Here is a 27,728-nt window from a genome sequence, read left to right as displayed (position 1 = left end):
CAATACAAGGTCTACTAGGATTTTAAACCCAAGAATGCCTATGGCTTGTTTCCATTGGGGTCCTTTGTACATGTGTTGTTTTTTAACAGACTGTGAAGACAAATATCAATATCCCTTCGACAATACAGATTATTATATATTACAAATTATTGTATTACTGGCAGTATGCATGTGGAATTTGGCCCGTTTTTGTGCATATTTATTTCCTGCAGTTTTATCTCTACATTTCTTTATTCTTTTTAAATGATTGCAGCTTTTGGCCCTCCGTACTAGTCGTGCCGCTGCTTGCTGCCAGCCTGCAGAACGACCACCTTTCTCTGTCTTTGTGGCGCAAGGCAACCCAAAGCAAAGCACGGCCGTTTACACTAACAGGAAATGGTCAACATTCTACTTCCACCAATGGCTCCTGGCTGACTGGTTTACTGGCGCGAGAATCCTCGGCATGCGTTCAGTCAGCGGAGCTCTATAATAAATAAACAACCCTGATCGGATTATCAACATTTCATCAAACGGATGATCGATTAACCGTGGCTATCTTTTCCACACATACAGCTGCTAGTGTTATTATAGTCAGAAGAAGAACGGGAGGACGAGCGGAAGAGTGCTAAATGTTAGCTTAGCGAGAGCTAACGCAATTGTACACACTACAGCCCCTCTCTGGGTGTCTTAGTCTACCAGTACTGAGGAGTTATTATATAATAACATATATATATCAGCTCTGGAGTCAAAGGCATGACGGAGGCAACGGCTGAGGCGCGAATAGAGGTAAACAGAGGTGTTTGTTTTTACTCAGCCGCTAATAACCTGCAGCTCTCTGTCTCTGCAACACTCAGTGCGGTGTTTACATTCAAGTCAAGCTACTAGCTAGCTGTTAGCATCGCTGTTGTGGTTTTATTGGCAAGTAAACAGCCGATTCAGACACGCCAACCAATCTGAAAGGGAAACGTGTTCGTGAACTAAAGTTGTACCCCATACCCCAATCCCTTTAAAGGGGTTGTACCCCAATCCCTTTAAAGGGATCCCTTTAAAGGGATTGGGGTACAACTTTAGTTCACGAACACATTGGCTCGTTTTGAAGGGGATACTATTTTAACAACACACACACTGCCTGCCCGTCGTGTTTGCAACTTTATTACAGCAAGTTTAAGTCTACCACATGTTTATAGCATGTGAGAGGGTGCACGGTATGTGTATTCCGTAGTCTAACTTATTCTCCTGAACTTTGCATTCCGTCCACACTCCATTTTGCGGATATGCATGGGAGATTCCGATTGAAACCCCGTGCCAAATCAGCTCCCCCTGCCTGCAATGCCCGCGCATCTTCCGCTGCCTGGCTCCTCCATGCGAAAACGTCCATGTATTTGTATGGGGGAATTTACCGGATACAGTTTGGGAGTAGGCGGGCTCTAGACCGGATGGCACTCTTTAGTAAATGGAATGGCAACCATTTTGATTGAATACTTTATTTAGAAAAGACAATGAAACAGTACATGGGAGTACAATACTGGATCGCTCATGAAAGCACAATGGCTTATTTAAAATGAGATCCCCCATGCACTGAAATCATGATGACATTTAAGAAAACAGACAGATATACACTACTATGCAGAACGTCATACAATCAGCTTACAGGTTACTGGTATGAAAAACAAGAAATATGTACAATAAACAGTTCGAGGACGGGGGGGGGGGGGGGGGGGGGTGGGTTAGGTTAGGTTGAGACTTTGACAGGGGCCAGTTTGGAATTGCAGCCTCCTGAAGGTGTTTTTTTAGGTCTGGCTTTTACTGATTGAATACTTTATTAGACAAATGTACGCGGCACGAGCCGAGGTACTGTCAGACATTTGAGCTAAAAGGATAACACTGGCTGTAACTGACATTTATTGCTGAGAGAAAAAGAGCATTCATTAGTTAATTAAATAACTATAACAATAAGTGATTATTATCTAATCAGATAATAATAGTAACAGCCAGTGATGTGTCATGCTTTGTTCTATGCAGGCAGAGGAGGAGACGGGGGGAGAACCTGTGCAAAGCCCTCAGAAGACTTCATCAGAAGGCACATCAGTGTCAGGAGACCCTGAACATTCACCTGTGCAAAGTCCTCAGAAGACTTCATCAGAAGGCACATCAGTGTCAGGAGACCCTGAACATTCACCTGTGCAAAGTCCTCAGAAGACTTCATCAGAAGGCACATCAGTGTCAGGAGACCCTGAACATTCACCTGTGTATTCAGATGAAAATGGAGGGAGACATGACACGGTTGCAGATGCTGGTTCTTCTGTTGAACCTCTGTATCTAAAAGAAACAAAACGGGGAACAGAAAGTGGAGCAGACACAGCCAGGACAGATTCTCCACATGCTCATCAAAGTTTAGCTGCACTAGCAGAAGACATTTTTGGTGATTTGGATGATATAAACTTGGCTGCTCCAGCAACTGACATATTATCCAGCAAAGTATTGAGTGAAGAAGGAAGGGTTGGTAAACAATCCGAAACTGTCAGTTCTTTCACTTCTGCTACCTCAGAGGACTCTTTGGTCAGGATGGAGACGAGCATTATGCTCGAATCCTTGTGCAAGGATGCACCAGCTAGCCCCGGTGAGTGTAGAATAGAGAATGCAAAAGAATTAAAGGGTACAAAAGAGCATATTGATGAATTGAAAAATGACAAAGAGGGCGATGATCTCCAGGAGACAAACAGGGAGGCCAGCGCAGACACGGAGGAGGACACTCCTGTTGAAAAGGAAGGTGACAATGACTTGCAGAACAGTTCACCGACTGCGATGGAAGTCGATTATGAAGGGACAAAGGGCACGGAAGAGAAAAACAAGATTGGCCCCAAAGACACCATTGCAAGCACGGAATCTATTGCCCGTAAAATGACCGATACCTCTGCCAGTGACTCGGGCAACGTCGAGACTGTCAATGACCTGGATGAGATGATGGACATGGGGACAGTGGATCAGGTAGAACAAGAGGCTCAGATGGCGGTAGAAGAACCGGACAGCCGTAATTCCTCAAGGTTGTTGATCACGAATACAGGTAATAGAAATATGAAATTGACACCATTGCAAATGTTTGGTTTACAGATGTGATTCCTCAGGGGTCGTTCATTCATCTTGAGAGTTAAAGAAGGAAATTGCAACAGAAAATTAACAAAAAGATACAATCCCTCGAACAGTTTTCCACATTTCCTATTCAGTTTCAGGTCTTGACAACTCCTCATCAGATGATGAGAAACCCATAATTTCAACACCCCCTGTGGAGCAGGACCAGTCAGAGAATGACAAAGTGACTGTGGATTCCCTGAAACCTCGCTCACCACTTTCTGACGAAGACACAACCAGATCTGGTAAGAGGGCACGAGGTCATAGTGGAGGTGTTGTTACTTGTAGTTATGTTAGGCTAGGCCCCAGCCTAGGGGAACGGAGGCGCAACATGAAAGAACGGAACTCCTCTTTATCTCCCCAAAATCACCAGCAAACAGCAACCAGGAAGTCGGCCATTAAAGGGTTTTTTATTTTATATGAAACACTTCAGAGTGGGTGATTGCAAAATAAGAAACATAATAAATGTAATAGAATCCGCCCTAAAAGGCCAGTCCACACCAATGCAACTCTTGCAACATGCAACTACTTGCAACCATTAACCCCAGGGCCGGCCCTAGGGTTTTTGTGGCCCCAAGCAAGATTTTTTTTGGGTGGCCCCCCCAAACACCCCCATTATAAAATCATTGTCATGTCATTTTTTGTATTGAATATTAAAATAATAACGCTAGCTGTTGGATAGGAGATACATGACAATTATAATATGACAGTAAAAATAAATAAACTTTATATAAGCGCCCGCTTATATTGCTTATAGCAGCAGCCGGCCCTGATTAACCCCAATGGCAGTTGCAAGGAGTGTGTGGACTGGCCTTAAAACTGTTTTGTTGTAAGGAGGAGTTGCAACTAGTTGCATTGGTGCGGTCTGGCTTACCTATGCCCAAAATATAAAAAAAAGACAACAATTAACATAACCCCTAGTTACAAACAGGATAAAAAGTGAGCCAAGAGAAATGCTACCCACCCTACCAAAACCAGGCTGTTAAGTCACTCAATAACTTCAACAAGGATCAGAAAATGGTGTGGTTGCTGGCAGTCTGGTTGGGAGAGGAGAGAAGCCTGCATGAGTTAGGGACAAAAGGCCTTCTATAGAGTGCCAGAAGAAACTACTCATAATACAAATCTTTGTGCATTACAAATGTCATGTAGTATGTAGTTATGATATAGGATAAATGTGGGTTCCCATACCAAAACACCTAATCTTACATTTTAGAGAGTAATGGTTATAAAACAGGTACTTATATACAACTCAGGCATATTTCCTGCTGTGGAGTTAAGGCATGTTGCCCTACCTAATGGTGTTGATGTGCGGCCCAGTCGCCAATGAGGCGTTTAGGTATTTATGTCTGTGTCCCCTCCACCGGTAGGCTGGAACCAATCAGCTCCCTACACTCACTCACAAAGACACTCTCAATTAGCACACACGCCTGCGCCACATCACACTCAGACAAGAGCATCCAACCCTACACAGGAACACGGAAGAAGTTACAGCACATATAACATATTCATGATATGTCCCTAAGACCTCAGGGTAACAATACATACATTTTGGTGTACTTTGCTCAATTAGCCATATTCACTCTGCAGCCATTTTTTTATTTTTTGCATGTTCATTTAATTACATTTTGCTCTTTTTCCTGCAGGAGGCGATAGCAAATCGTTAAGTGGAATGAGAGAGGACAGTAAATCGGAACCAAAATGTGAAAATGTGAGTATATATTTTCTACATTACTTTTATTGTCCATATTAACTAAATTAATAGACATTCAGGCAGGCAGGGGTCAGCAAATAAGTTTGGCCTGGGGCCAATAGACTCTGTGCATTACTGTAGTTCCCTTTTCCAGAAAGTGGCATAAACTATTCTTGTTCTGGGGCAGTTTTTCACAGTTTCATTTGATTGGTGAGATTTGAACCTGTGGTGTGTGTTTCCTGTTAAAATCTGCTGCTGAGCCAATCAAATGAAGCTATGGTAAACTGACCCGGAACAGGAAATGTTTATTCCACCTGGAAAAGGGAACTATAGTTATGAGTCTATACTTTTCTAAGTTAATAAAGATTTGTATGGTATAACTACTGATAGAAATGTGTGTGTATGGTAATCAAATGTTACAAGTGCATACAGAAATGATTGATTGTGTAATCATTTTGTGCAGGCACTATCCGTGACTGTGGCACTTAGAGATTATTTAGTAAAAAAAAATAAACTTATTTGGACAGAATCTTTCATGCTCTTTCAAGAAGAGCTCTTTCATGCTTCAAGGTTTCTCCTTAGAATGGAACAGTGTATTGTTCATGGCATGTGAAACACAGTTCTGGTATGTTTTCTACTTTTCTTTTTTAAATGTGAGAGAGGTTTTTCATCCAAAAATCTAAAGATTTTAATTCATTTCCCAGGCCAGATATTAATTGCTGGCAGACCAGTTCTGGCCCACAGGCCACCTGTTGCCTACCACTGCTTTAAGGGATTGATTAAAAACAAAATCTCAAACAACAAATCATGCTGCAATTTGAGCTTGCTTATTGCTAGCACTAGTGTCATTGAAATGAGATGTACAGACTATAGCAATTATAGAAACCAGGTAGACCAGCCATCCAACTTGAGTCATCCAGATATTGCTGAATTACATGTTGAATGACATAACCAGGCAGTTTAACCCATTAAGACCTGGAACTGTGCCTGGAACTGTCTATAGCGTCTATAGCGCGGCACCGAGTGCCGCGCTACGAGCTTGTAGATCTGCTATTTTTGAAAAATCGTGAAAATGTGTGCAAATCTTTGAATATATATATTTATATATTTTTAAAGCGAACATTTTTTACTCAAATCGTTGCTTCTGGGGGTCCTTGGAACAAAATATTTTGATCGGGGTCTGCGGCCAAATACATATAATTTTGGGGGTCCTTGACATGAAAAAGATTGAGCACCACTGATATAGAAACATACGTTTTTCAGAATACTGTTGAGATTTAGGAGACATCTAGAATCGTCTTCAGGTCTCAATGGGTTAACATTTGCCAATGCTCCCTGATTGTTGAAAGTAAACCTTTTGGGTCTGCTGTAGTTTCTTCAGGCGTGCATGCTCTTCGATTTATGAACTCCTTATGGACACTTACTGTATGCCATTGATGGAGAAATAACTCTTCATCAAATAACACATAAAGCTACACTATTTAACTTTGTTGTGAATTAAATGTTATTTTGACCAATCTGTATCGTTGAGTATGATACGGTAATACAATATAACAATAATGGTTGTCTGTTTCTCTCGGCTCTTCTTTTGAGACATTTAGACCCTGTGGTAGGGTATGACCCACGCGAACCCTTTTTCTACCCCTTGTTTTTCAGTAGCGGGGGGCGGGGAGCGGGGGGCGCCCTAGTCCCTACGTCACATCCTAGACGGATAGCTCCGCCCACACTGGGCGAGCGCTGTCAGTGCAGCGGAAGTCGATGCGCAGACGGCTGTGTTGTTGAAGCCCGACTGACGCACGCTCATGAGAAACAGCAGAAATTAAATCTGGCGAAAACAGTTGCGTGCATTAAACTTTAAAGGAAACATGCAGTCTAAATATATAATAAATATCCATTTGCCTAATTCACCACTACTTTTGCGACTGTGTCTCAACGTGTTTTTACTGGTTAAATAAAGGTTAAGTAAAAAAAAAAATTTGCGTTTGAAACTTAGTATTTCTCTAAATATTACACTTTCACGACAGCCTAAGTATAAACTGTTATATTAGATGAGTGAAACAGCTGTCTCACCACTACTTTTGCGACTGTGTCTCAACGTGGTTTTACTGGTTAAATTAAAAATAAAATTTGCGTTTGAAACTTAGAATTTCTCTAAATATTGCACTTTCACGACAGCCTAAGTATAAACTGTTATATTAGATGAGTGAAACAGCTGTCGATACAGTCAATATAAGTAAATCATTATATGATGATAGCCTTATGAGTAACTTTTTTATAATTTCGGGACATTTTGTTATTTTGCACAACACCTTTGTACAACAAAGTATAAAATAGGGTTGATTAAAGTGTTTAATCAATGTATTTGATAGTAAAAAATCTATAAACATTCTTTTTTAAAGAATGCGGTTCTATGATATTTATGTAATATTTAGAGAAATACTAAGTTTCAAACGCAAATTTTATTTTTTACTTAACCTTTATTTAACCAGTAAAAACACGTTGAGACACAGTCGCAAAAGTAGTGGTGAATTAGGCAAATGGATATTTATTATATATTTAGACTGCATGTTTCCTTTAAAGTTTAATGCACGCAACTGTTTTCGCCAGATTTCATTTCTGCTGTTTCTCATGAGCGTGCGTCAGTCGGGCTTCAACAACAAAGCCGTCTGCGCATCGACTTCCGCTGCACTGACAGCGCTCGCCCAGTGTGGGCGGAGCTATCCGTCTAGGATGTGACGTAGGGACTAGGGCGCCCCCCGCTCCCCGCCCCCCCGCCCCCCGCTACTGAAAAACAAGGGGTAGAAAAAGGGTTCGCATGACCCACAACTGATTGACAAGTGGTACTGTCTGAAAGTCAAAATGCGATTTCTCCCCTGAACGAGCAGGCATGCTTTATTAGCTCAGTGATAAAACACTTGCTGGGGGAGGGGACCCAGGTTTGAATCTCGGGTAGGACATGAAAGTCCTACCTGAAAGAGTACAGCTTTAAGTTAGAAGCTTAACTAGTCCTGATGGACTTGACTGCTTTTCTATTTCTCTCCCAGGAGGGTCTGGATACAGGCCAGCAATCGGTTGACTCTGATGCAGTCAAGCCGCCCCCGTCACCGGTGCTTGTGAAGGTGAAGGATGAGCCCATGGATGAAGAGTACGACCGTGCTCTGTCCTCTTCTGCATCCACAGCGGGCATCAAAGATGAGCCTGATTCTGCAGAGGTGGGCAAGATGAAATGACTGTGTGTCAGATATGTTTTATATATATATTGTTCCTTAATGTTTGACTTTTCTGAATATAGTTTGATATCTTCAACTAAAATCATGACTTAAAGGACATCTTTGTTGATTTTTATTCTGAATCCTATCGTTCTATTATGAGAGAGAAAATGAAAGTAATTTTACGTGGGCTGGCATATGTCATTGAGGATTGCCGTCATAGATAACGTCATCACAGTCTGGCTTTTTTATGTACAATAAATTCCATGAAGGATCTTTTTAGATGTGAAATATTTGGGCTCAAAGGAGAGCAAACGTTCATCTGCCATCTTTGATCTTTGCTGTCATCAAAAGGAACTGAAGATCAGCTCGGTTTTCTCTGTGGGTGGGAACACCGGCAAGCCTGGCTCCACACCTACAGCGGTTACTCCCAAGGTTGCGGCCCAGAGCGACGGCTCTAGCCAGTCCCAGGCCACGTTGCCCCTCATCACGGAGGTATACCGTGTTACATGCTCCCACTGCAAGAAGACTCTGATGAAAGGGCAGACGGCATATCAGAGGAAAGGCTGTCCAGATCTCTTCTGCTCCACTTCCTGTCTTTCTGCATCAAGCACTGTCCCAAAGCAGCAGTTTGCCAACAGGAATTGCCACTGCTGCTTTAAGTGAGTACAGTGTTGATTCAGTGTTTCTGCTAAAGGTGCTGCTGGCCTGGCAAAAGGAAAAGTAATGGCCTACCACATCATAAATAAATATGCATAAATGATGCACTTCATCATAGACCATTCACAAATATCACAGATTGTACTGGTCTTTTTTGTTGCTTTTTATTTGAAGTCACAACAAAAATTGCAAATTGGCAATAGTTCTAGAATCTTTGAGTGCTATTTTCCAACTGCATAGTTTACAGCTGGAAAAGAACAGTCAAAGAGACCTTTCATATCTTCTTCCATCATAATGTTTCATTATTCCAGTGGCAGTTTTTGTGTTTCTTCCCTTTCCCAAGCCATACTAGTGTTTTTATTTAACCTCGTATTTTTTGTTCGTAAGGTAAATGCAAGCAAGAATGGTAAATGTCGTGTGTATACATGTTTGCCTATTCACACGCGTATAAAATTGAACTTGAATGAGCACACCTCATTCAGTGTTGACTTTTGCTTACCATGATCCCTTCCTACACTGTTCTCTCAGGGTTATAGAGCGCCCTCAGGATGTGATCCTCCATCCCGTGGATGACAAAGGCACTACAAAGGAGTTCTGCAGCAACGTTTGCCTTTCCACCTTCAACAGGATCATGACCAACAAAAAATTTGTTGGTGGTAATTTAATTACCGCACAGACCGCAGCACAATCGTCTCAATGCAGCGTTTGCAAAAGTTACTGCGTTGTAAGGAAACCTTTTAAATGTTATATTTTTGCCTGCTGCATCTTGTATTTTCTCCCTCTCCCCATGTTTATTTCACTGCTACAGTTATATTTACATTAGATAGATAACACATTTGTTTCCTCTGCAGTGTAAACACGAGGTATTGCATAATGGTGTTGCCCACAAGATATGCACAGACGTCTGTTTCGTCCGCTTTCGTGTGCACAACAATCTGAACCTGGCCAACTGTGCGAACTGCGGCAGCTTCTGCTTAAACAACCCCATTACTCTGAAGATGGAGGATGGCCCCAAAACGCTCTGCAAAGCTGAATGCCTATCTACCTACAAAAAGGTAACGAAAAAAGTCTTGTGTTTGCCAAACTAAAGTTCCATTGTGTGATCTGCAGTCCCTTAAACGGAGGAAATTACAGTAACACCAACCCGATCGCCAGAGGAAACGTTCTCATTGGACGTTTTTCAAATTCCGTGCATAGACAACTGGAAAACCGTGCATAGCCGCCTCGCATCTCCCCCATTGTGACTAAACCATTTCGGAGGCGCGCAGTCTCAAGGGAACTGTCGCCACGTAATGGACCACCGAGTGAGCTAAAGCGAACGAGTTGCCGTCCCGAACATTGCGACGTTCCCTTGAGCCTACTCAGCGCTGTTTGAGTTACGTACCGATAGGCACAGAATCGTAAATTTTGTTGTGGGGACTGCTCTGCTTCCGGGTTTTTCCGGGTTGCAACTGGTTACGCCCACCGTGGGACTCGCCGTACATATGCACGGATTTTCGGGGTTTCTAGGCAACTATGCACGGAATGATGTGCACTGGATCCGTGCAATGTATACTAAATTCTCTGGCGATCAGGCTGGTAACACGCCACTTCAACTCCCGCTGTAAATACGTTTTTTTAATAAAATGTACAAACTGTCAGCAATAATGCATCTAACGAGAACAATTAAAATGGCTCAACAGAGCTAAAATGCCACTTTCAATGACCACTGCAGTCTCACAACTATCCAACCCCTTCGTGACAACTGTCTTTAGTACAGCACCTTCTTGCTGTTATGACCTGCTTGAAACGTGTGATTTATAGCCTGACACCAGTTTCTGGCAGTGATCCTGAGGAATTAAGCCTGTTTCTCGTGTGCAATATTCACTAATATTTTTGGATTTGTGTTTTGCAACTACCTTCTTCAAATCCCACCAGATACATTAAGGAAGGAAGGAACGGCACACACGTAAATCCCGCCCACTATATTTGATTGGGTAAAGCGCAGCCTGCTTCCTGATCTGATAGCATGCCCACTTGTAACCAATGCGCACAGGTTGTCAACACGGCTACCGACAGATTCAAACGCAGAGCAGAATCTGTTCTTGAGAGAGTAAGAGAAAACAAGCAGACTGGGGGTGTCACGTGTATCGGAAGAGAGTAGACACTTGCTCGCCACGGCCGCTGATATGTTCTGTGATATGTGATATACACTGATAGTGATATATATACTGAAACCGGGACATTATAAAACGACTAACCCTAACCTAACTACCGTCTTTTACTTTGGTCAAACGCAAATGCCGTTGAAAAGGACATTATATTAGGGTTGCTGTCTGGTTTTCATCTTTTGATGTGTGTTCTTGTTCTCCGTTTAAAAAAAAAAATCATTACAGAGAACCAAGACACCCTGCGCATGCATCATGTGCAATACATACCGGCTGATGGGGGACATGCTTGAGGGGGAGGACAGCGAGGGCAGGCCAGCCCTCTTCTGCAATGGCAATTGTGTCATGGCCTACAAGATCAAGGTTGTTAGCACATCAGGTACGTCTCTTTTTTTGCCTCTCTTACTGTACAAGGTGGGATGCAAGTTTGAACTCTCCTTTGAACCAGGTGAAGTGTTACATTTGTGAAGTGTAACAGTGTGGTCAAATTCCTAAATTGGAGCACAGCAGTTTGAAGTTCTATACTGCAAATACCTGTGCACCCCAGGAAACTGGGGTTCTGGTAAATGGGTTGGCCAGTCTATTCTGCCTCCAAAGTGCTCTAACTAATTAAATAATATATATATATATTTTTTTTATAAAAGTTCTTTTTTGACCAAAAGACAGAAAAATAACATAATATAAATATTGTAATAATTCCTTTACTCAACCCATTTAGACCGGGAACCCCTATACGTGTATTTTTTGAATTATTTCAGAAAACTTAGGTCAGGATTTAGAATGCGTTTTTAGAATCGGCCTCAGTTCTAAATGGGTTAAAAGTGCATTCATGTGTGACAGAATAGGTGTTAGAAGATTATGTTAATGTTAAAATGAAGTCTATAATAACCTTGTTTCTCTCAACAGGTGTTCAATATCCATGTGACAACTGTGGTAAGGTCACAACACCAACCTATCACCTGGCCATGTCTGATGCATCCATCAGAAACTTCTGCACTCTAAACTGTGTCATGACCTACCAGGTAAGATAAGATTTACTTTACTTGTAGGGCAATTCTGCGCTTTGTTCCCATAGTGTAGTGAAGAGAGAATTAAAAATGAGAGTGGGGTGAATTGCGTGCCATATGTGGTACTTTACTGTCTGGTTCTTGCTTGGATGTGACTTTTGAACCTGCACAAGCCCTGAAGAGACGGTCTACCTATGCTGACGATGGATTAAAAAATGTTTGTTTTCTTTATTTTCTTCTCTCTCCCATAGGACAAATTCAATAAGGTCAAGAATGTGGGAAATGGAGCATCTATGGCTAAAACCATCTCCTCTGCCCCTGTCCAGCCTATGAAAGTATTCACCAATCCCCTTCAGCCTAATAATGCCCCTTCTGTCCAGTCTAAGGGCACCCCCTCTACCCTTACCCAGCCTACGAACGTTCCCTCTACCCTTACCCAGACGAAGAATGTCCCCTCTACTCTTGCCCAGCCTGCCCGCTCCAAAGCAGTGAAAGTGCCGTGTTTCCAGTGTCACAAGCCCATCCAGAATAAACCTCAGCTCCTCTACTTCAAGGTAACCTGGTGAATTTTGCATGACTAATTGTTATCGTGAAGCAATGGTGTCCCGGTCATCATGGACCTTATTGACTAAATTAGAGAGTAACTTTGCAGATAATGAACTTGGATTCTATCATTGTGTTGTGACGAGGACATGAAAAGTTGCCAATATATTGTGTGTCGAGAGATTATTCTCAAAATCATCGACAGCCAAGCTAGTAAGAATGTTTTTTTATGATAGTGAAACATTACAGTAAAATGTCTGTGATATTTCTTTGACATGAATGTTGATGTTCTACGCAGTGAACACCAGTCCATTTTGAGTTAAAATTCATATGTATGTAAAATACATGCACAAATGCACCTGTCTAAACATAGGTGTATAGTATATGTATGTATACTGTCAATGTATGTATGTATAAATGTATGTATGTTATCCACAGGAAAAGGTGGTGTTTCTGTGTAGCTCGTTGTGTTCTCAAGAGTATCAAAGGATCAAATGTGTGGCAAGCCTGTGCGAATATTGCAAGATCCCTAAGGTCATCAAAGAAGTGAAGAGGATCAACAATAAGGACTGCCACTTCTGCAGTGAAGGTACGAATAGGAATAGGTTTTTATCAACATCATAGATGTATTGCAACCTATTATCAATGATTCCATTCCCTGCCTCTCATTCCTCTCTACGTCCTGCTTCCGCAGAACACACTCTGTTCCCTATAACCTTGGTTTGGGAAGTGCCCATAGATAATGTAATGCCCTCTCACTGGAACCACACTAACTGAATCCAACCAGAATGCTTTTGTGTGCTTCACCTATACATGTCATTCTCAGCGATCTGGCTGGCTCACTAAAGAACAGATATTAAAAGGAAAAGTGTGCCCACTCTCGGTTTTTCTGAATCTGTTCCCTCTTATCATGACTCTCAGGCTGTAAGCTGCTTTATAACCATGACCTGGCCAAGCACTGGGGGATACACTGCCGCTCTTGTGCCTACTGCTTGTCCACCACTAGGAATGTGATGACATCGTTCTACGGAGGCAAATCTGAGGAGTTCTGCTCTGAAGAATGCAGGTCTCAATTTGTCATGCTGTTCTATCAGGTAAGGAGGCCGAAATAGTCATCAGTCTATCAATAGTCCATCTTTTCATCTATATTATACCTTTATATCTGCTTATTAGGGGTGTGCCGATACACTAATTTCACGAAACGATACGATACGATATTTGGCTCACAACTTCGATACGATTTCGATACGATACGATACGCACTTTTTTTATTATGAAAATATATGGAGGAGAAAAAAAGAAAATGCAAACAAATAATTCTGTTTTTGCATTATTCAGACATGCAAACTTGTAGCTTTTCAGCTACAATAGCCGTTTTGAATCCAAATAGTATGACACCTGACCCGAAAAAAAAACATGTTGTCACTCTTTTCACTTCGGGGCCGTTTGCATGCCTGATTATTATGATTGTAAAAAAAAAAAACAATATTTTTTTCCCCCAAAACGATACATATCGTCGCGAAAACGTATCGCGATATATCGCGGGACGATATATCGGCACACCCCTACTGCTTATGTATTTAAAGATTGATTAATAAAATGGTAAACATAACTGATGAACTTGTGTCTTGCCTCAGGTTGCCAAGTGTCACTTGTGCAGTCGCCAGGGGAAACTGACCGAGTGCCTGAACATTTTAGGGGAGGTCAAGTACTTCTGTGACCTGCACTGTCTGCTACACCACTGCCACAATCTGATGCAGACTCAGAGTGGTGTACGCCTCACGGGTATGTTTGTTTTCTCCTTGAATATGTATTATTGTAACTGATTGTAAAAATCCCACAAAAGGTGATGTGTAGTGAAAGTGACAGCGAGCACAGTGTTTGTTTTGAAGTGGAATACTTGTCCACTTGTCCAACTAGAGGGGGATAAATACAATCCAAAAGGGAAATACCTGGACTTGGCTAGCAAATGGACCTGTACAATTTTACTGTGTAGTGCGAGCTTGATTCTGGCTGGGTTTTAGAACCCTTTAGAAAACGTCTAGCTTTTGACTGCTGGGAGCCAACCCAAGGCACAGCCAGGAAGGAAAGGAGGCGCACCACATACGTAGACACGCTGCGGCGCGACAGTGGCGGCAACAACACTGCAGAGCTCAAGACCCTGATGCTAGACATGAGGGTGTGGACTGTGGAGGGCAGCGATTCAGGAGTCCCAAGCTGGTGTTTGCTGAAGTCCGCACTCTTGCATCACATCGCATTTGACTGCTGCAACAGTAGTCTTGGTTTCATTTAACACAATAACAGGCAATACAATATGTACTTTGGAGTTATCGAGTATCAAACAACAAACTGCTTATGTTCTGCTGATTTGCTGAGAGAGAAGTCTATCGTACACGGTCAGATTCCTCTACTTCACCAAGGTTTAAACCCTCTTGTGCCAACTCTAGTCCTGGCTTTCTCTGCTTGGGTCTATCTCTACCAAGCTATTACTGTTTTTTTTGTTTTTTTTACATAGGCCAGCTCTGTGGTTCGGGGGAAGCTCATCTGTGATTTTCTGAGCAAATGTTTTACCATGATATAAATTACTTTTGATGTGTTCTTGATGATCAGTCAAACAATGTAGTTTGGTTTGGAACATCCCATCCCACCTTGACTGCTTGTATAAAGATGGTATGGTATTTACTCTTTTGCTTTCATGCTCTGTCATTATCTCTACAGGCCCTGTCCCTCAATCCCACAGTCAAACAAAGGCAGTTGGACATGCTGTAAGTTTGTTAAATAAAGTCATGTGCTAGAAGCTTACCAGTTTTACCCACAAAAATGCAGCTCTGTGAAAATAAACCCTCTCATAACAAATAATGTTGTGTAATTGAAATCATGAAATGTTTATTATAATTCACATTTAGTTGGCACCCATATAGTTAAACTCATATCCACCACATTTATGTTGGTTCTGAGTTAGCTCTTGTGCATTCCTTTGTTGTCCAGTCCCTAAATTTGAGCTGGTTGGCTTGATCCAACCTTTTAGTTTCTGCTGTTAAAGCAGTAGTTCACCCAAAAATGACTTTTCTTTTTAATCAATTGCACACCCCATGAAGCATTGAATTCATGGGAGATTATTTTTGTTTTTGTCTCGTTCCTAAGCCAATAATTTGATTACCTGAGTAAAGATGCTAATGTATCCGGTAGGAGACTCGAAGGAGAGTCTTTGAGTCTCCTACCGGAAACACACCCGGTCATCAAATTATAGGCTTAGGAATGCGACAAAAACAAAACAATCTCCATGAATTCAGCTTCATGGGGTGTGTAATTGATAGAAAATAAGTATTTTTTTGGGTGAAGTATTCCTTCAAGTGTGCCTGGTGGTGCAGCACTGATCATAATGCTCCTTGCGAGTCATTTCATGTCTCCCATATCTCCCCTCTCTTTGCCTTCTTTTTACTGTCCCTCGACCGTCTCCTATGTAAATAAAGCATACAAATCAAATGATATATAATAACTGTCCCATGTCCTTCTCTCTTCCCTCAGGCCGGCACTCAGACAGATCCGGTGCGGGCCCCTCCTCCCCCTCCCGTCAAAATACTGAAGAACAAAGCCCTCCTCTGTAGACCCATGGTCCAGAATAAAGGAATAACCTGTAAAGTAAATACTGCTAATGCTGAGTCACAGACAGGTAATACGCACAGAAGAATAGAAAATGGAAAAGTCGCATTCGTTATTTGTATAGCACTGTTGCCATCTAAGGATGCATACACATACACAAACATATGAATTATGTTCAACAGCGTTCCCTTATATTATATACACATTGTCCCCAGGCTCCAATGCTCTTAACCCATTAAGACTGGGAACGCATCTGTGTAACCACTTTAACCATTATTTTATACTTTGGCTATTGAAAAATAGCAGCTATACAAGCTCAAAAGCTTTGTGCAAAATCTATATATTCAAAATCTTTGAATATATATATATATATATATATATATCTTTTTTTTTTTTTTTTAAAGCGAACATATTTAACTCAAATCTTTGCTCCTGGGGGTCCCTGGAACAACATATTTTGAGAATGGGGCCCGCAGCCATATATACGTATTTAAATTTGGGGTTCCTTGACATGAAATAGTCTGAGAACCACTGCTATAGCAACATACGTTTTTTTCAGAAAACTGGATTTAGAAGACATTTTGTGGAATCGGCCTCAGGTCTTATTGGGTTAACATGAGCTTTTTCTCTGTCCATTTTGCCCAGATGACACCTGCCCCAAGGTGATAATCCTGCCGGTTCCGGTGCCCGTGTTCCTTCCTGTGCCTATGAACATGTACAGCCAGTACACCCCACTACCTATGGGTCTGCCTCTGCCAGTATGTCAACCAGATGTTCCTCTTCGCATTCACATTTTTTGACAAAAAATATGTACTGTATATCAAATTATGTTGTTAACTAAATCTTTAACCACTTAAGCCCTATATTTACAACCTGGGGATTTAGCAGATGATTTTATTCCAGAGCAATCAGTTACAAGTGCTATATACTTTGTCGCATGACAAATACAAAAAAATAGCCGATCTACAAGATCAGCAAGTTTTGCTTCTCTTTTTGTTAGTTTCTTCGTCCTATAATGACATGCTCAAATTGGGCCGCCAGGGTTCATATGGTTTACCACATGAACCCTATTCTGGGGCTAACATTATGAGCTTGTAGATTGTCTATTTCCGGTGAAGAGATCTGTTGTAGAGAGAAATGCTAGCGGGCCTAGTACAGAGCCCTGGGGGGGGGGGACCCTTGTCAATTAGTATATAGGGTTTAAGTGGTTAATAGTGCGCAAACAAATGGCCAATATTTGTGATGCACTCCTAGGTACCTGTGCCTATGTTCCTCCCCGTTGCCACGGCCAACGCCGAGCGCCTTGTTAAGACCATACGAGAGATCAAGGACAAGATCCCCTCGGACCCGTTGGAGGCAGACCTCATCCTCATGGCTGAGATGGTGGCCGAGCAGGATGGCAAGGAGGAGAGGGAGAGGAGGAAGTCTAGCGCTTATATCCCCGATGGTAAGAAGAAATGACGCAATGTTATCATTAGGGGTGCAATCGAACAAATGGTGCTTTTTGGTTATTAGATTAATCAAAAAAGTTATCGATAGAGTGATCGCTAAGAAGATAATCAATAGTTACAGCCCTAGTTGTCATCTATTGGTCCTGTTTGCTATCTTCATAGTTTGTTTTCCGGTTCCTGAAAGGACGCAGAGTTGTGCGTGCTTTCAGAAAGAGTCGATCCTTAGCTTTGTCATTTTGTTTTGCAGACCACGCCAGTAATTACAGCGACGATTTGGACGCCGATGACCTGGAAACCTTGCTCAACATTTGGGACGATCCCAGCCTCGGGGCGTCTAATCGGACTCGTGGCCAGGAGAAGAGCACAGACGTCCCTATGGGTGGGCCCGATGAGCCGGCAAATTCACCCCCACCTCCGACCCCACCTCCTGTCCTGGATGTAGAAGCTGACTTCCCAGCTGGTGAGAAACTGAGGGCGTTTATTTTGTATGTTGACATTGAAGTAGACATCTAGGATTTAATTTGACTGCAATGAGTTCTGCTTAATTATATGCAACATCACTGGTGCAACCAGGGCTATTGGAGTCCTTCATGGGGTTTTGTGGCAGAATACAAAAAATACAGTGTGTTCACTGTGGCTCTCGAAAACTAGCGTGTATGACGCTCGTTTGATCCCTGTTAGTCAGAATAGCATAGCACTCTCCCCAAGACCTACCAGTAGGGGTCAGCAGTGACGAAGGGAATTGGCATAAGCAATTTGGGAGGAAGATGAAGGTGCACAGAAAATCCCATTGCAATCAACCAATAGTTTTCCAGAATACTTGTTTGTGAGTTTCCAACCAACATAGCCAGCCTTTGAACCGGCTGCTATTTTAGCTAATTAAAAAAAGAAAGAAAATATATATCAGCTCGGACTCCCATATTTTCATAAAGTAATCTAACATTTTTCAAAATAATTTCCTGAATAATAATAATAATAATAGAAATAAGCTGCTTTTGTTAAGAACATTTTGTTAAAATAGTCTTTCAGACAGCCAAATCGGGAGGTTCTTTGTTCGAGACCTGCATCTAGCAACAGTGATCATAGCACATTCGCATAGGATGTCAAACCGCACCCACTTAGGAGACCGGAAATGATTACCATTTCCTACTGGCTTCCAAGCGTCACTTGACTTCCTGTGATTGGCTATCTTGGTAATATATCAAGGATCTTTGATGTAACTCAGTTCACCTGAGTTCACCTCTTGATTAGAGCAGAGCATGTGAGTTCAGTTTGTCAGTGTGTCCTGTTTCTTTTTTGGTATGTGTGCATCAAAAGTAATGTTGGATGTATTATGCAGTGTTGCTGCTGTAATTTTGTGTCATTCGCCTCTTGCAAGTTAACAATTATGCCTTTTTGTTTCCTCGCCCTATGGTAGAACTTGAACAATTGGTTGTTAGGGTTCATGTGTGCAATACTGAACGGATTAAAAACTACAGCCAGTATTTCCGCTTCTTTCTCACACACTGTGACTTATTGTGCATTAGTAGTTTTTACATTTTGAGTTAATAGTTTGAATTACAAAATAGCTGCAAAGATTATAATCCATGCAGCTTACATGTTGATTTTGCCTAGTTTCTGTTGAATCTATAAATAATGTATTTTAGGAGCCATTATTCTTGTGCAGCGTGGAAGTTCATAGCATTATTTTGTCTACTTGTCTTGTGTATTTGTATTATAGTTGTATATTCTATCATCTGGAGTATATTGATGCGTGTATTGTGCAATCTCGTGGTAAAATGATATTGTATAGCCACTCAAATAATGTATTTCTATTTATTTGCTTTATAGTAACCACAACTATTAGCGTCTGTTTAAAATTTAAAAGCACAAAATGACCCATGGACTCATCTAATGGTTCTATTAGATAACCTGTGTTGGGCAAGATCTGAAGACTCATCATGTAAAGTTTTATTGGAGTGACATCAGCAAGTCATTACTTCTTTGTTTTAAATTACAATTCAGACAAGTCTGAAAGAGAACGTTAAAATGGCTTGAAAGCAAAGTGATTTGCATACAGTACAGTAGTTTCAGTGCCGGTGTCGGCAATTGGAAAAACTTTAGCTAACAGTAAAATTGTTGTATTGTTGTCTTTCCTAGAAACTCTGGAGATGATTGCACATTTTAGAGAGCACCCCCAGGAGATCCCCAGCTCCAGTTCTGCCCCCACTAGACGCCAAGCTCCCAGGCGTGCCAGAAACAAAGCCAAGGTAACTGAGGTGTCTGTCATTAAACAATAGAACCACACCATATCCCTATAATAAGTAGGTCGGGAGGTGGCTAATAATAACCCATCCTCCACTGACTGCCAATCTGTCGTCTAAACTTTTTCCGCTATCACTCATTCTCTATCAACAAAAAGTGAAGCGATATGATGGGGTTGTCACGTTTACAAATTTAAGTTGACGATTAATTGTCACACAAAGAATTGCGACTGACGATTTTAATTGGGTTTTTGGCATTGAACATTGGAACATTATGGATAAAGATTACATTTCTGTTTGCCTTGTAGGTTTTGTAATCAAAATGTGCACAGGGCAGATATGACAAATAACCTAAGTATACAAAGACATTACTGACACTATTTTATAATTTAATATTTTTTTTTTTAAATGTAAAAATAGTGGAAATAGCTTGTAGATCAGCTATTTCAGCTTTTTTTGTATTTGTATGAAAATCTTTCAACATGGAAACGATTATGACAAAATAATTGCGATTATCCTAAATAATTGCGATTAGACGATTATGTGATACTTGTGACAGGCCTAGGATAAGAAGCCAGCAATGTAAGAAAAGCTTCCTATTAAACAATCTCTGGGATAGGGGTTTTGATACTAACATTGAAAACTATTTACAAATATTAGTGTGGTGATGTTTTTGTTGGAACAAACTTTTAAGTCCCTTGAAGTATTTTTCTTTTTCAGTCTCAACTGTACATATTGTTAATTTTCCTTGTCATTTTTGTACTTCATCAGCATTTTTATCACTTGTATCATAAAACAACATAAGGAGCGCAAACTAGTTGTGTGAAGTGCGGACTCTAGGAATGACAGAGATTACATGCATTTTATTACAGCAAAAGCTAGCATTTTGCCAGGTAAGCTGGCTTCTTTAGGGCTTGTGGCAAAAAGTTCACACAGGATTTAGACAATACACTGCTCTTAAAATGTTCCTAGTCAGCTGTGAATTAGCCCTGGTCATACCCATCAATGAATGTCCACTACTACTGTATATAACTAAACATGTAATCCACCCAAATTAATCCCTCGTGTCCTCGACTCTGTGCTGCTCTTTAGCAGGTTCGTAAATCGCGGCGGTTGACGGATGCAGAAGAGGCATCACAGAATGCTGCCAGGGAACCCCCCAAACTGGAAGGCAAATATGGGATCGATGCCTGGAAGTTTTGGATCCAGCGGCGGGAGAAACCGGCTAAACCAGAAAAGCCCCGCGGCAGATGTGAGTCTTATGAATAAATAGAGAGGACATGACCATTGGTGTCCTCGATGATACCTACGGCATGTATAGGTGTGAACAGAACACCAAGAATCTCATTTCCCCCCCCCGCAGGACATAGAACTAGACAGGATTGTGATGGCGGTAGGTTCACGCCCAATAACCATATATTTGTTTTGTCCATCTCAATCTCAGCCTTTCATATTGAGCCGAAGGAAGACATTCTTCGCTGCACCACAGTTGAGCTCGCCTTCGGTCTCTGCCACTTTGTCTCCGAAGTGAGGCGACCTAATGGAGAATGCTACTCACCTGACAGCCTCTACTACCTCTGTCTCTGCATACAGCATGTAAGATGGTCCTATTCAATTGGCAATAATCACTGGACGGCCATTTTGTGGTTGTGTCATACTTGGAGGGGTGGAATTGGAAAACCCTACTCTCTTGAGTATGGCATTAATCTCTTGGAAAAGAGTTTATCTCAATGAGTACTTTTACCTGGTTAAATAAAGGATAAAGGATATGTTGAAAAGCGCCACCATGTGAATATGTTCAAATGTGTACAGAAAAACATAACACACTACTGCTATGATAATGCAAGCAAGCACACACAGACACAGAGCATACAGAAAACAAACACGCACACTCTAAATTTCTACAGATCTCTTACCCACTTAAAACCCTCTACAATTGGTAAACTGTGCTGGGGTTGGCTCTGTACTTGGTCCGCTCTTTTTCCCCCCCTCTACACCAAATCTCTTTGCTGAAAATAACAGATCTACAAGCTTGTAGATCTATTTTCTAATGAATGTTCCCCACAGAATAGGGATGCTAGGGTTCAAGTGGTTAAACTCAGATGGAGACCATAAAAAGTACAATGTATGTACACACATTGTACTTTTACTTACTGTTTTATGTGTTACTGTTAACTTTGTCTGACTGTAGCCTTTTTGTCTTTGCGTAGCACCTCTTTGAGAATGGCCGTGTGGAGAATATATTCACTGACATGGTGTACAGCAAGTTTGCCATGGAGATCTCGAAGTTGCTGAAAGATTTCAAGCCCTCAGTGACCGCTAGTGGTAAGAAATCATCTACATATCTTCTCTTGTGTTTTAACCCTAGTTCATGCTCACTGCAGTGTGTAAACTGACGTGGTAGAGTGCCGTAATCCGAACTCCATTTTCATACAGAGACATGGGGTTTCAATCATTTAAGTTAGTATACAACTGTGACTTTATTATGGTTAAGTAAATGGTCTTTGGTTTGAATTGTTGAATTACCCCACAGTTTTGTGGTGCATGAATGCACGCCAATGCACAAAGTATAAACCAACCATTCAAATAATATTAGTGGCCCACTACTTTGCCCTGTTTTTTTTTGTGTGTGGTTTCAAGTTAAGGTCAGATTATTTCCATTTAGAATTATGGGTCACATCATTGGCAGCATTAAGTGTTTTTTTTTTTTTGTAAAATGGTGACAATTCCATGCTTCCACTCCAGGTGCATCTCCCATGTTGGTCACCTTTCATGTCAGCCACTTCCTCATTTACTTTTCTTCCTACTGTGTCTGTAACTCTACATACTCTCTTTCATTCATTCTACGCCTGTCCTCAACTGAAGAAATCCTGAGTCGGTTAGTATAGTAATAGTCATAGGACTTTGACTAATCTTTTAGTTGATGTAATTGACAAGTGTGAAACATCAGTGGTTCTCAACCTGTGGGCCGGAACCCCCAGGGGGGTCCCTACATGATTTTTGGGGGGTCCCCAGATGACAGTGAAGTGACAATTGAAGGACTTTTAAAACCTTAAGAAAGAGAGGAAAAAGACCATTACTGCATCAAAAGTAATCAGCAAACAATACTATAAAAACTGGTCAGACATTGGCCAAATTGTCAAATAATATAAGAAAGAGGCAAAAACTGTGAAAACAGCCGATCTACAAGCTTGCGAGGCGTTGTGAGCTTGTAGATCGGCTATTTTCACTATCTGTGGAAACAAGTCAAACACAATTGAATGCCTCAACTCCTACATTCCAAGTGCTTGTCAGGGTGGGTGGTCCCCAGTTCAAACATGATTATTTCGGAGGGTCACGGTCTGAAAAGGTTGAGAACCAACTGTCCTATTATGACGTCCCTTCTCTCTCAGGCTACATCCATTCCCGGGTGGAGGAGGAGTACCTCTGGGAGTGCAAGCAGCTGGGCGCCTACTCGCCCACGGTCCTCCTCAACACCTTGCTGTTCTTCTGCTGCAAGCACTTTGGCTTCACCACGGTGGAGCAGAACCGCCAGCTGTCCTTCGCCCACCTCATGCGCTGCACCAGGACCGACACCAAGAACTCCACCACCAGCCTGCTGCGCTTCTACCCGCCCCTCGCTGCCGAGCTGGTAGAGGCACCTTCCCCTACAGAAGGTACGACCTCACCCGCGGCATGAGACGTCAGGTGTTGTAAACCTGACTTATACTTGACTTTTACCGAAAATAGCAAATACTGTATATATGCATAAGCTGTGAGTTTGTAGTACTGGTTATAAAATAATCAACATTTTCTTTGTCCCTCTTGGGCAGATTTATTTTGCAGCATAAGTTCATTGAAAGTGCAACAAATAAATTATAAAAAAAGGTTTTAAAACACTCACTCACTCACTCTCTCTCTCTCTCTCTGCCCCCCTCTCTCTCTCGCTGTCTGTCTGTCTCTCTCTCTAACACACACAGAAATCACTCAATTATGCCCGTCACTTTTAATCAAAACTGCCGGTGTTATGACTAGAGACTAATGCTGAATTTGCTGTGAAAAGCCTGCCTTTAGACCCCAGCCTTTATCCCCACACACACACACACACACAATACAGCACATGCTCGCATGTTTGCACACGATCCCCGTCTATCTGACAGCGACCAGGATGAAAACAACAATTATCTGCCATTCTTCTTGTTTTCTGCACTGTGCCACTGCCTTATATTCCGCGGAAATTCACAGACGGCCAATAAATTTGCGTTTATTTTCCGCGATCTCGGAATGGCGGAATCCTGGGGGGTCTAGTGGGTGTGGAGATGTGAGTGTCGTACATCTTTCGCACATGGGCTGGGTTTGTGTTCTTGTTAGTAACGTGCGTCCCTGTGTGTTCGCCTCAGACGCAGACGGTGTCCCGGCTGCTAAGAAACGTAAGGAGGAGGAGACCAATGAAGTCACCCTGGAGATGGCAGAGAACAGGACTAACCCTCTCCGCTGTCCAGTCCGACTCTACGAGTTCTACCTCTCCAAGTGGTAAGTCCGTTTTTTCCCTCTCGATCGGTCATGCACATTAGATCTTCTCTAATCTTAAAAATACATTTGCCTAATTCAGTGCTTCCTTTCGTGTCCTGTTATCACTGTCCTCTTTTCATTGTTTAGCTATGTTCTACCACAAGAACATGTCAAATTTCAGTACAAAGTTCGCCACAACGTCCATCATACATATGGCCTTTGTTTCGTCTACTTTTAGTTGTTCAATGTACATTTGGCTCTTTGAAGCATATTTATTTTCTTCCAGCAATATTTCGGCTTGGTGTCGCCGGGCGGATTACGAAGATACATTCGTCCCGTTTAGGCTCTCTGTCTTAAGAGGTCATATTCCTACAAAATGAGTTCCCTAACTCATCCCTAGAAATGTACTTAAGCCTATGTCGTAAGATATTCACTATGCACAATGCACCAAAAATGTGTTCCGCCCCAATTCAGCAGCAGATGGGTAGGATAACTTCAAACTGACTTTTGTCAGTGTGCGTTAGTCTAAAGCGTCCGGGCGCAGCCGGCAGTGTTGCCAGATTTTGCGAGAGAAATAAGCAACCAGGTCTACGAAAACAAGCCCAAACGAAGCGACAAAGTCACATGAACACTCTAACCCTATATACATTGGCTATTTGAAAATAGGCGATCAACAGGCTCACAACACTGAATATCTGAATGATACAACAGCAGCATAAAAACAAATAGATCATCTATCTTAAAAAAAAAATCACTCAATCAGCCGGCAGTGTTGCCAGATTGTGCGAGAGAAATAAGCAACCAGGTCTATGAAAACAAGCCCAAACAAAGGTCACATAGGTCACATGAGCTATAGGCTATAGGTCACATGAGCACTCTAACCCCATTTACATTGGCTATTTGAAAATAGCCGATCTACAAGCTCACAACACTGAATGTATGGTGTATGATACAACAGCAGCATAAAAACCAATAGATTTTCCATCTATCTGTAAATATATATATATAATACATTCTTATAATAACAATATTAATAATCATATACATATAATGAATAATATGGTTTATTAATGATCATAATACAATAATAATCCTAAAAAACAACATGAAAAATAAATTGTGATCTGATCGTGGATCATGATTCTGCCTAAAAAAAAACATATTTATTTTTATATTTTTGCCATATTGCCCACAACTATGAATAGTTATATCAGCATGCCCATGTATGGGTTATTGGGCATATACTGATGACATCAGGGATCTCCATATATGGGAATGAAAGGGACAAGAACTGACAAATACTGAGATCTCCATATATGGCCATAAAAGGGATAAGGACTGACAGACACACAGATCTCCAAAATCTAGACGTGAGGGCCCTGTAGCGGCCCGAACTACATTAACCATACAGCATCTTGTGTCATAACCTATAGAAAGTATTAGAAACTAGCGTTTATCTGACACTACTGCATAGTGATTTGGCAATGAGTGAAGCAGGTTCTAGAGTTCAATGTGTTGCTTTAGAGAAGCTAAACCAGTATTGATCCCTGGAGGGAAATTCAGCTGTCGTAGCAACAGCAGTAAGAATAAAACACAGGAGAATTACAGATAAGAGTCAATTGGAAAGGACGCTGTGACAGGACACATGACCACTGGCAGACACAGTGACCCCCACTGTGATTTATTTATCAGTTTAAAAACCCTGGGTTGCAACTGGCGTGTCCGCAACATCCTATATTCTGAGCCAGTACCTTCCTGTGTCAACATATGGTAAACCCATCTATCCCCCTGCTCTTGTCTATCTATTATCATAGTGTAACGAAATAAAATCATAAAATTCACCTGTAACAAAATAAAATCACTGTGAAACCAACCCAGTTCAAAGAAGTTGAAGTCTTGAGAAATAAATGTTATGCACCCCACAAGATGGTAGTTGGCACTGAAGATTTTCAACCAAAAAAGCTGCTCCAGAGCAGATGAGTGAGCATGAAGGCATACAGTGGTGTGCTTTGATACAGGACACATACAGTAGCAGTTGATACCTGACGCAGGATCGAAGAAGGCTATTGTAATTTTGTCCAGAACAGTAAACCAATGTTGTCCAGTTATGTGCCGTGGACCGTAGCGTGCATGAAGGTTTTTACACTACGACAGAAGACCTTCTTATTAATGACCAAACCTTCACCCAGAGAGGAAGACAAACAAATGAGTGGATGGAGTGAAAACCTCTGTACCCCCCTGGTCCCTTCCATGGCGCACGGACGGACGTCACAGCGACCCCAAACCCTAACGCCTTTTCTCCACTCTCCCCTCCTCCAGCTCCGAGTCGGTGAAGCAGCGCGCCAACATGTTCTACCTCCTCCCGGAGCGCAGCTGCGTGCCCACCAGCCCCCTGTGGTTCTCCACCACGCCTCTGGACGACGCCACCATGGAGGCCATGCTCACGCGCATCCTCACCGTCCGGGAGATGCTCCGCCTCCGTTCTGGGGAGGAACAGGCTGAGGGAAGTCAGCAGAAAGATCCCATAGATCCAGAGGACCCGTCCTTTGTCCCCGGCGATGGGGAAGAGGAGGATTCGGAATGAACTGAGAGATGAAGAGTCGTGATAACGTTTTTTAAATTGCATTTTGTTTTTTGTTTTGTAGGGCTGGTCGTTTTCCACACTTGTTCAAGGTTGGCACCTCCCCAAGCTGCCACTTTCCTGTGTATCTATGTAGGAACCTGTTTGACACACAGACATAACCGTACACACATACACCTGGAGTGTCACACACTGCATTTGTCCCATTACATTTTGTCTGTGGTAGTTTTCTGGGGTAAAAATAAATAAATATTCTGATGAAAATACAGACTTTCTCTTTCATGTGAAAATGTCCAGTTACATTGCATCTCTCAGTTCCTGTGGTACATGTGCTCAGACTGAAACAAGTGGTTAAATAGATTTTAGGCTATTGGGAGTTTAATCTAATTTAAACCAAAACAAACACTTTGGTTTACTAGTTAATGAGGAAGAAATGCAAAGCATGTTAATTGTGAACATGAGCTGCTCATAAAAAGTGGGTCCAATATTTTTCTACGTTGATCCCTGTTGGTGCCATTGAAGACGACGTTAGAGGATGAGTCATGATTTGAATGTCAATCATAGACACCCGTTAATTTCCTGAACCCAGGAATCTATGTTGCATATTTGATCTCCTGGGCTTGTTTCTATTGGGTAACCTTTGAAAATGTGTGGAAGTGCTGCCCTCTACTGGTTCATCAAAGCTATGTATCTGTACTGTATATCCTTCCTTCTGTTGTCAGAGACTGACTGTTGTCAGAGTAGAATTTTGTATTGGATATGCTTTTTAAATAAAAAGAAAATCATGTTAAAATAAACACTTGTTGTGATTTCCTCATTAACATAGTGTATCACATGTTTTTGTGGCTACATAGTATCTGACCAAGTTTATCTTTAGTACAGTCTACTTACTGTAAATAAACAATCCTACCGCCCTCAGTAATCAATATGACTAAGTTCCTTTCTTGTGACAACTAAAGGTACAAATCGTACAAAGAAATAATTATAACCTTTAT

The 27,728-nt window shown here is 41.7% G+C and overlaps 1 protein-coding gene across 1 annotated transcript; it reads left to right on the top strand.

Annotated features, from left to right (window-relative positions):
* The first annotated feature begins 404 nt into the window (after positions 1-404).
* Positions 405-27,519, top strand: zmym4.1 (zinc finger MYM-type containing 4, tandem duplicate 1). Its single transcript, XM_084081515.1, has 26 exons — positions 405-765; positions 2,002-3,043; positions 3,204-3,353; positions 4,752-4,816; positions 7,843-8,010; positions 8,362-8,669; positions 9,196-9,391; positions 9,519-9,722; positions 11,043-11,193; positions 11,721-11,836; positions 12,073-12,375; positions 12,803-12,953; positions 13,286-13,458; positions 14,002-14,149; positions 15,083-15,129; positions 15,893-16,037; positions 16,613-16,725; positions 17,222-17,414; positions 17,666-17,878; positions 19,558-19,667; positions 20,754-20,913; positions 21,106-21,257; positions 21,872-21,986; positions 23,054-23,317; positions 24,041-24,173; positions 26,472-27,519. Exons 1-26 carry the CDS (start codon positions 733-735, stop codon positions 26,734-26,736), a joined length of 5,118 nt encoding a protein of 1,705 aa, XP_083937641.1. The 5' UTR covers positions 405-732; the 3' UTR covers positions 26,737-27,519.
* Positions 27,520-27,728: the final 209 nt, after the last annotated feature.

The sequence above is a fragment of the Gymnoscopelus microlampas genome, assembly GCF_963454915.1.
Source record: "Gymnoscopelus microlampas genome assembly, chromosome: 15".
Taxonomy (NCBI): domain Eukaryota; kingdom Metazoa; phylum Chordata; class Actinopteri; order Myctophiformes; family Myctophidae; genus Gymnoscopelus; species Gymnoscopelus microlampas.
This window is presented reverse-complemented; position numbering and strand designations above follow the sequence as displayed.

Coding starts and splice junctions, on each gene's coding strand:
- zmym4.1 (XM_084081515.1), top strand. CDS start 733: ATGACGGAGGCAACGGCTGAGGCGCGAATAGAG. Junction 766..2,001: donor CGGCTGAGGCGCGAATAGAG/GTAAACAGAGGT, acceptor TGTTCTATGCAG/GCAGAGGAGGAGACGGGGGG. Junction 8,670..9,195: donor AATTGCCACTGCTGCTTTAA/GTGAGTACAGTG, acceptor CTGTTCTCTCAG/GGTTATAGAGCGCCCTCAGG.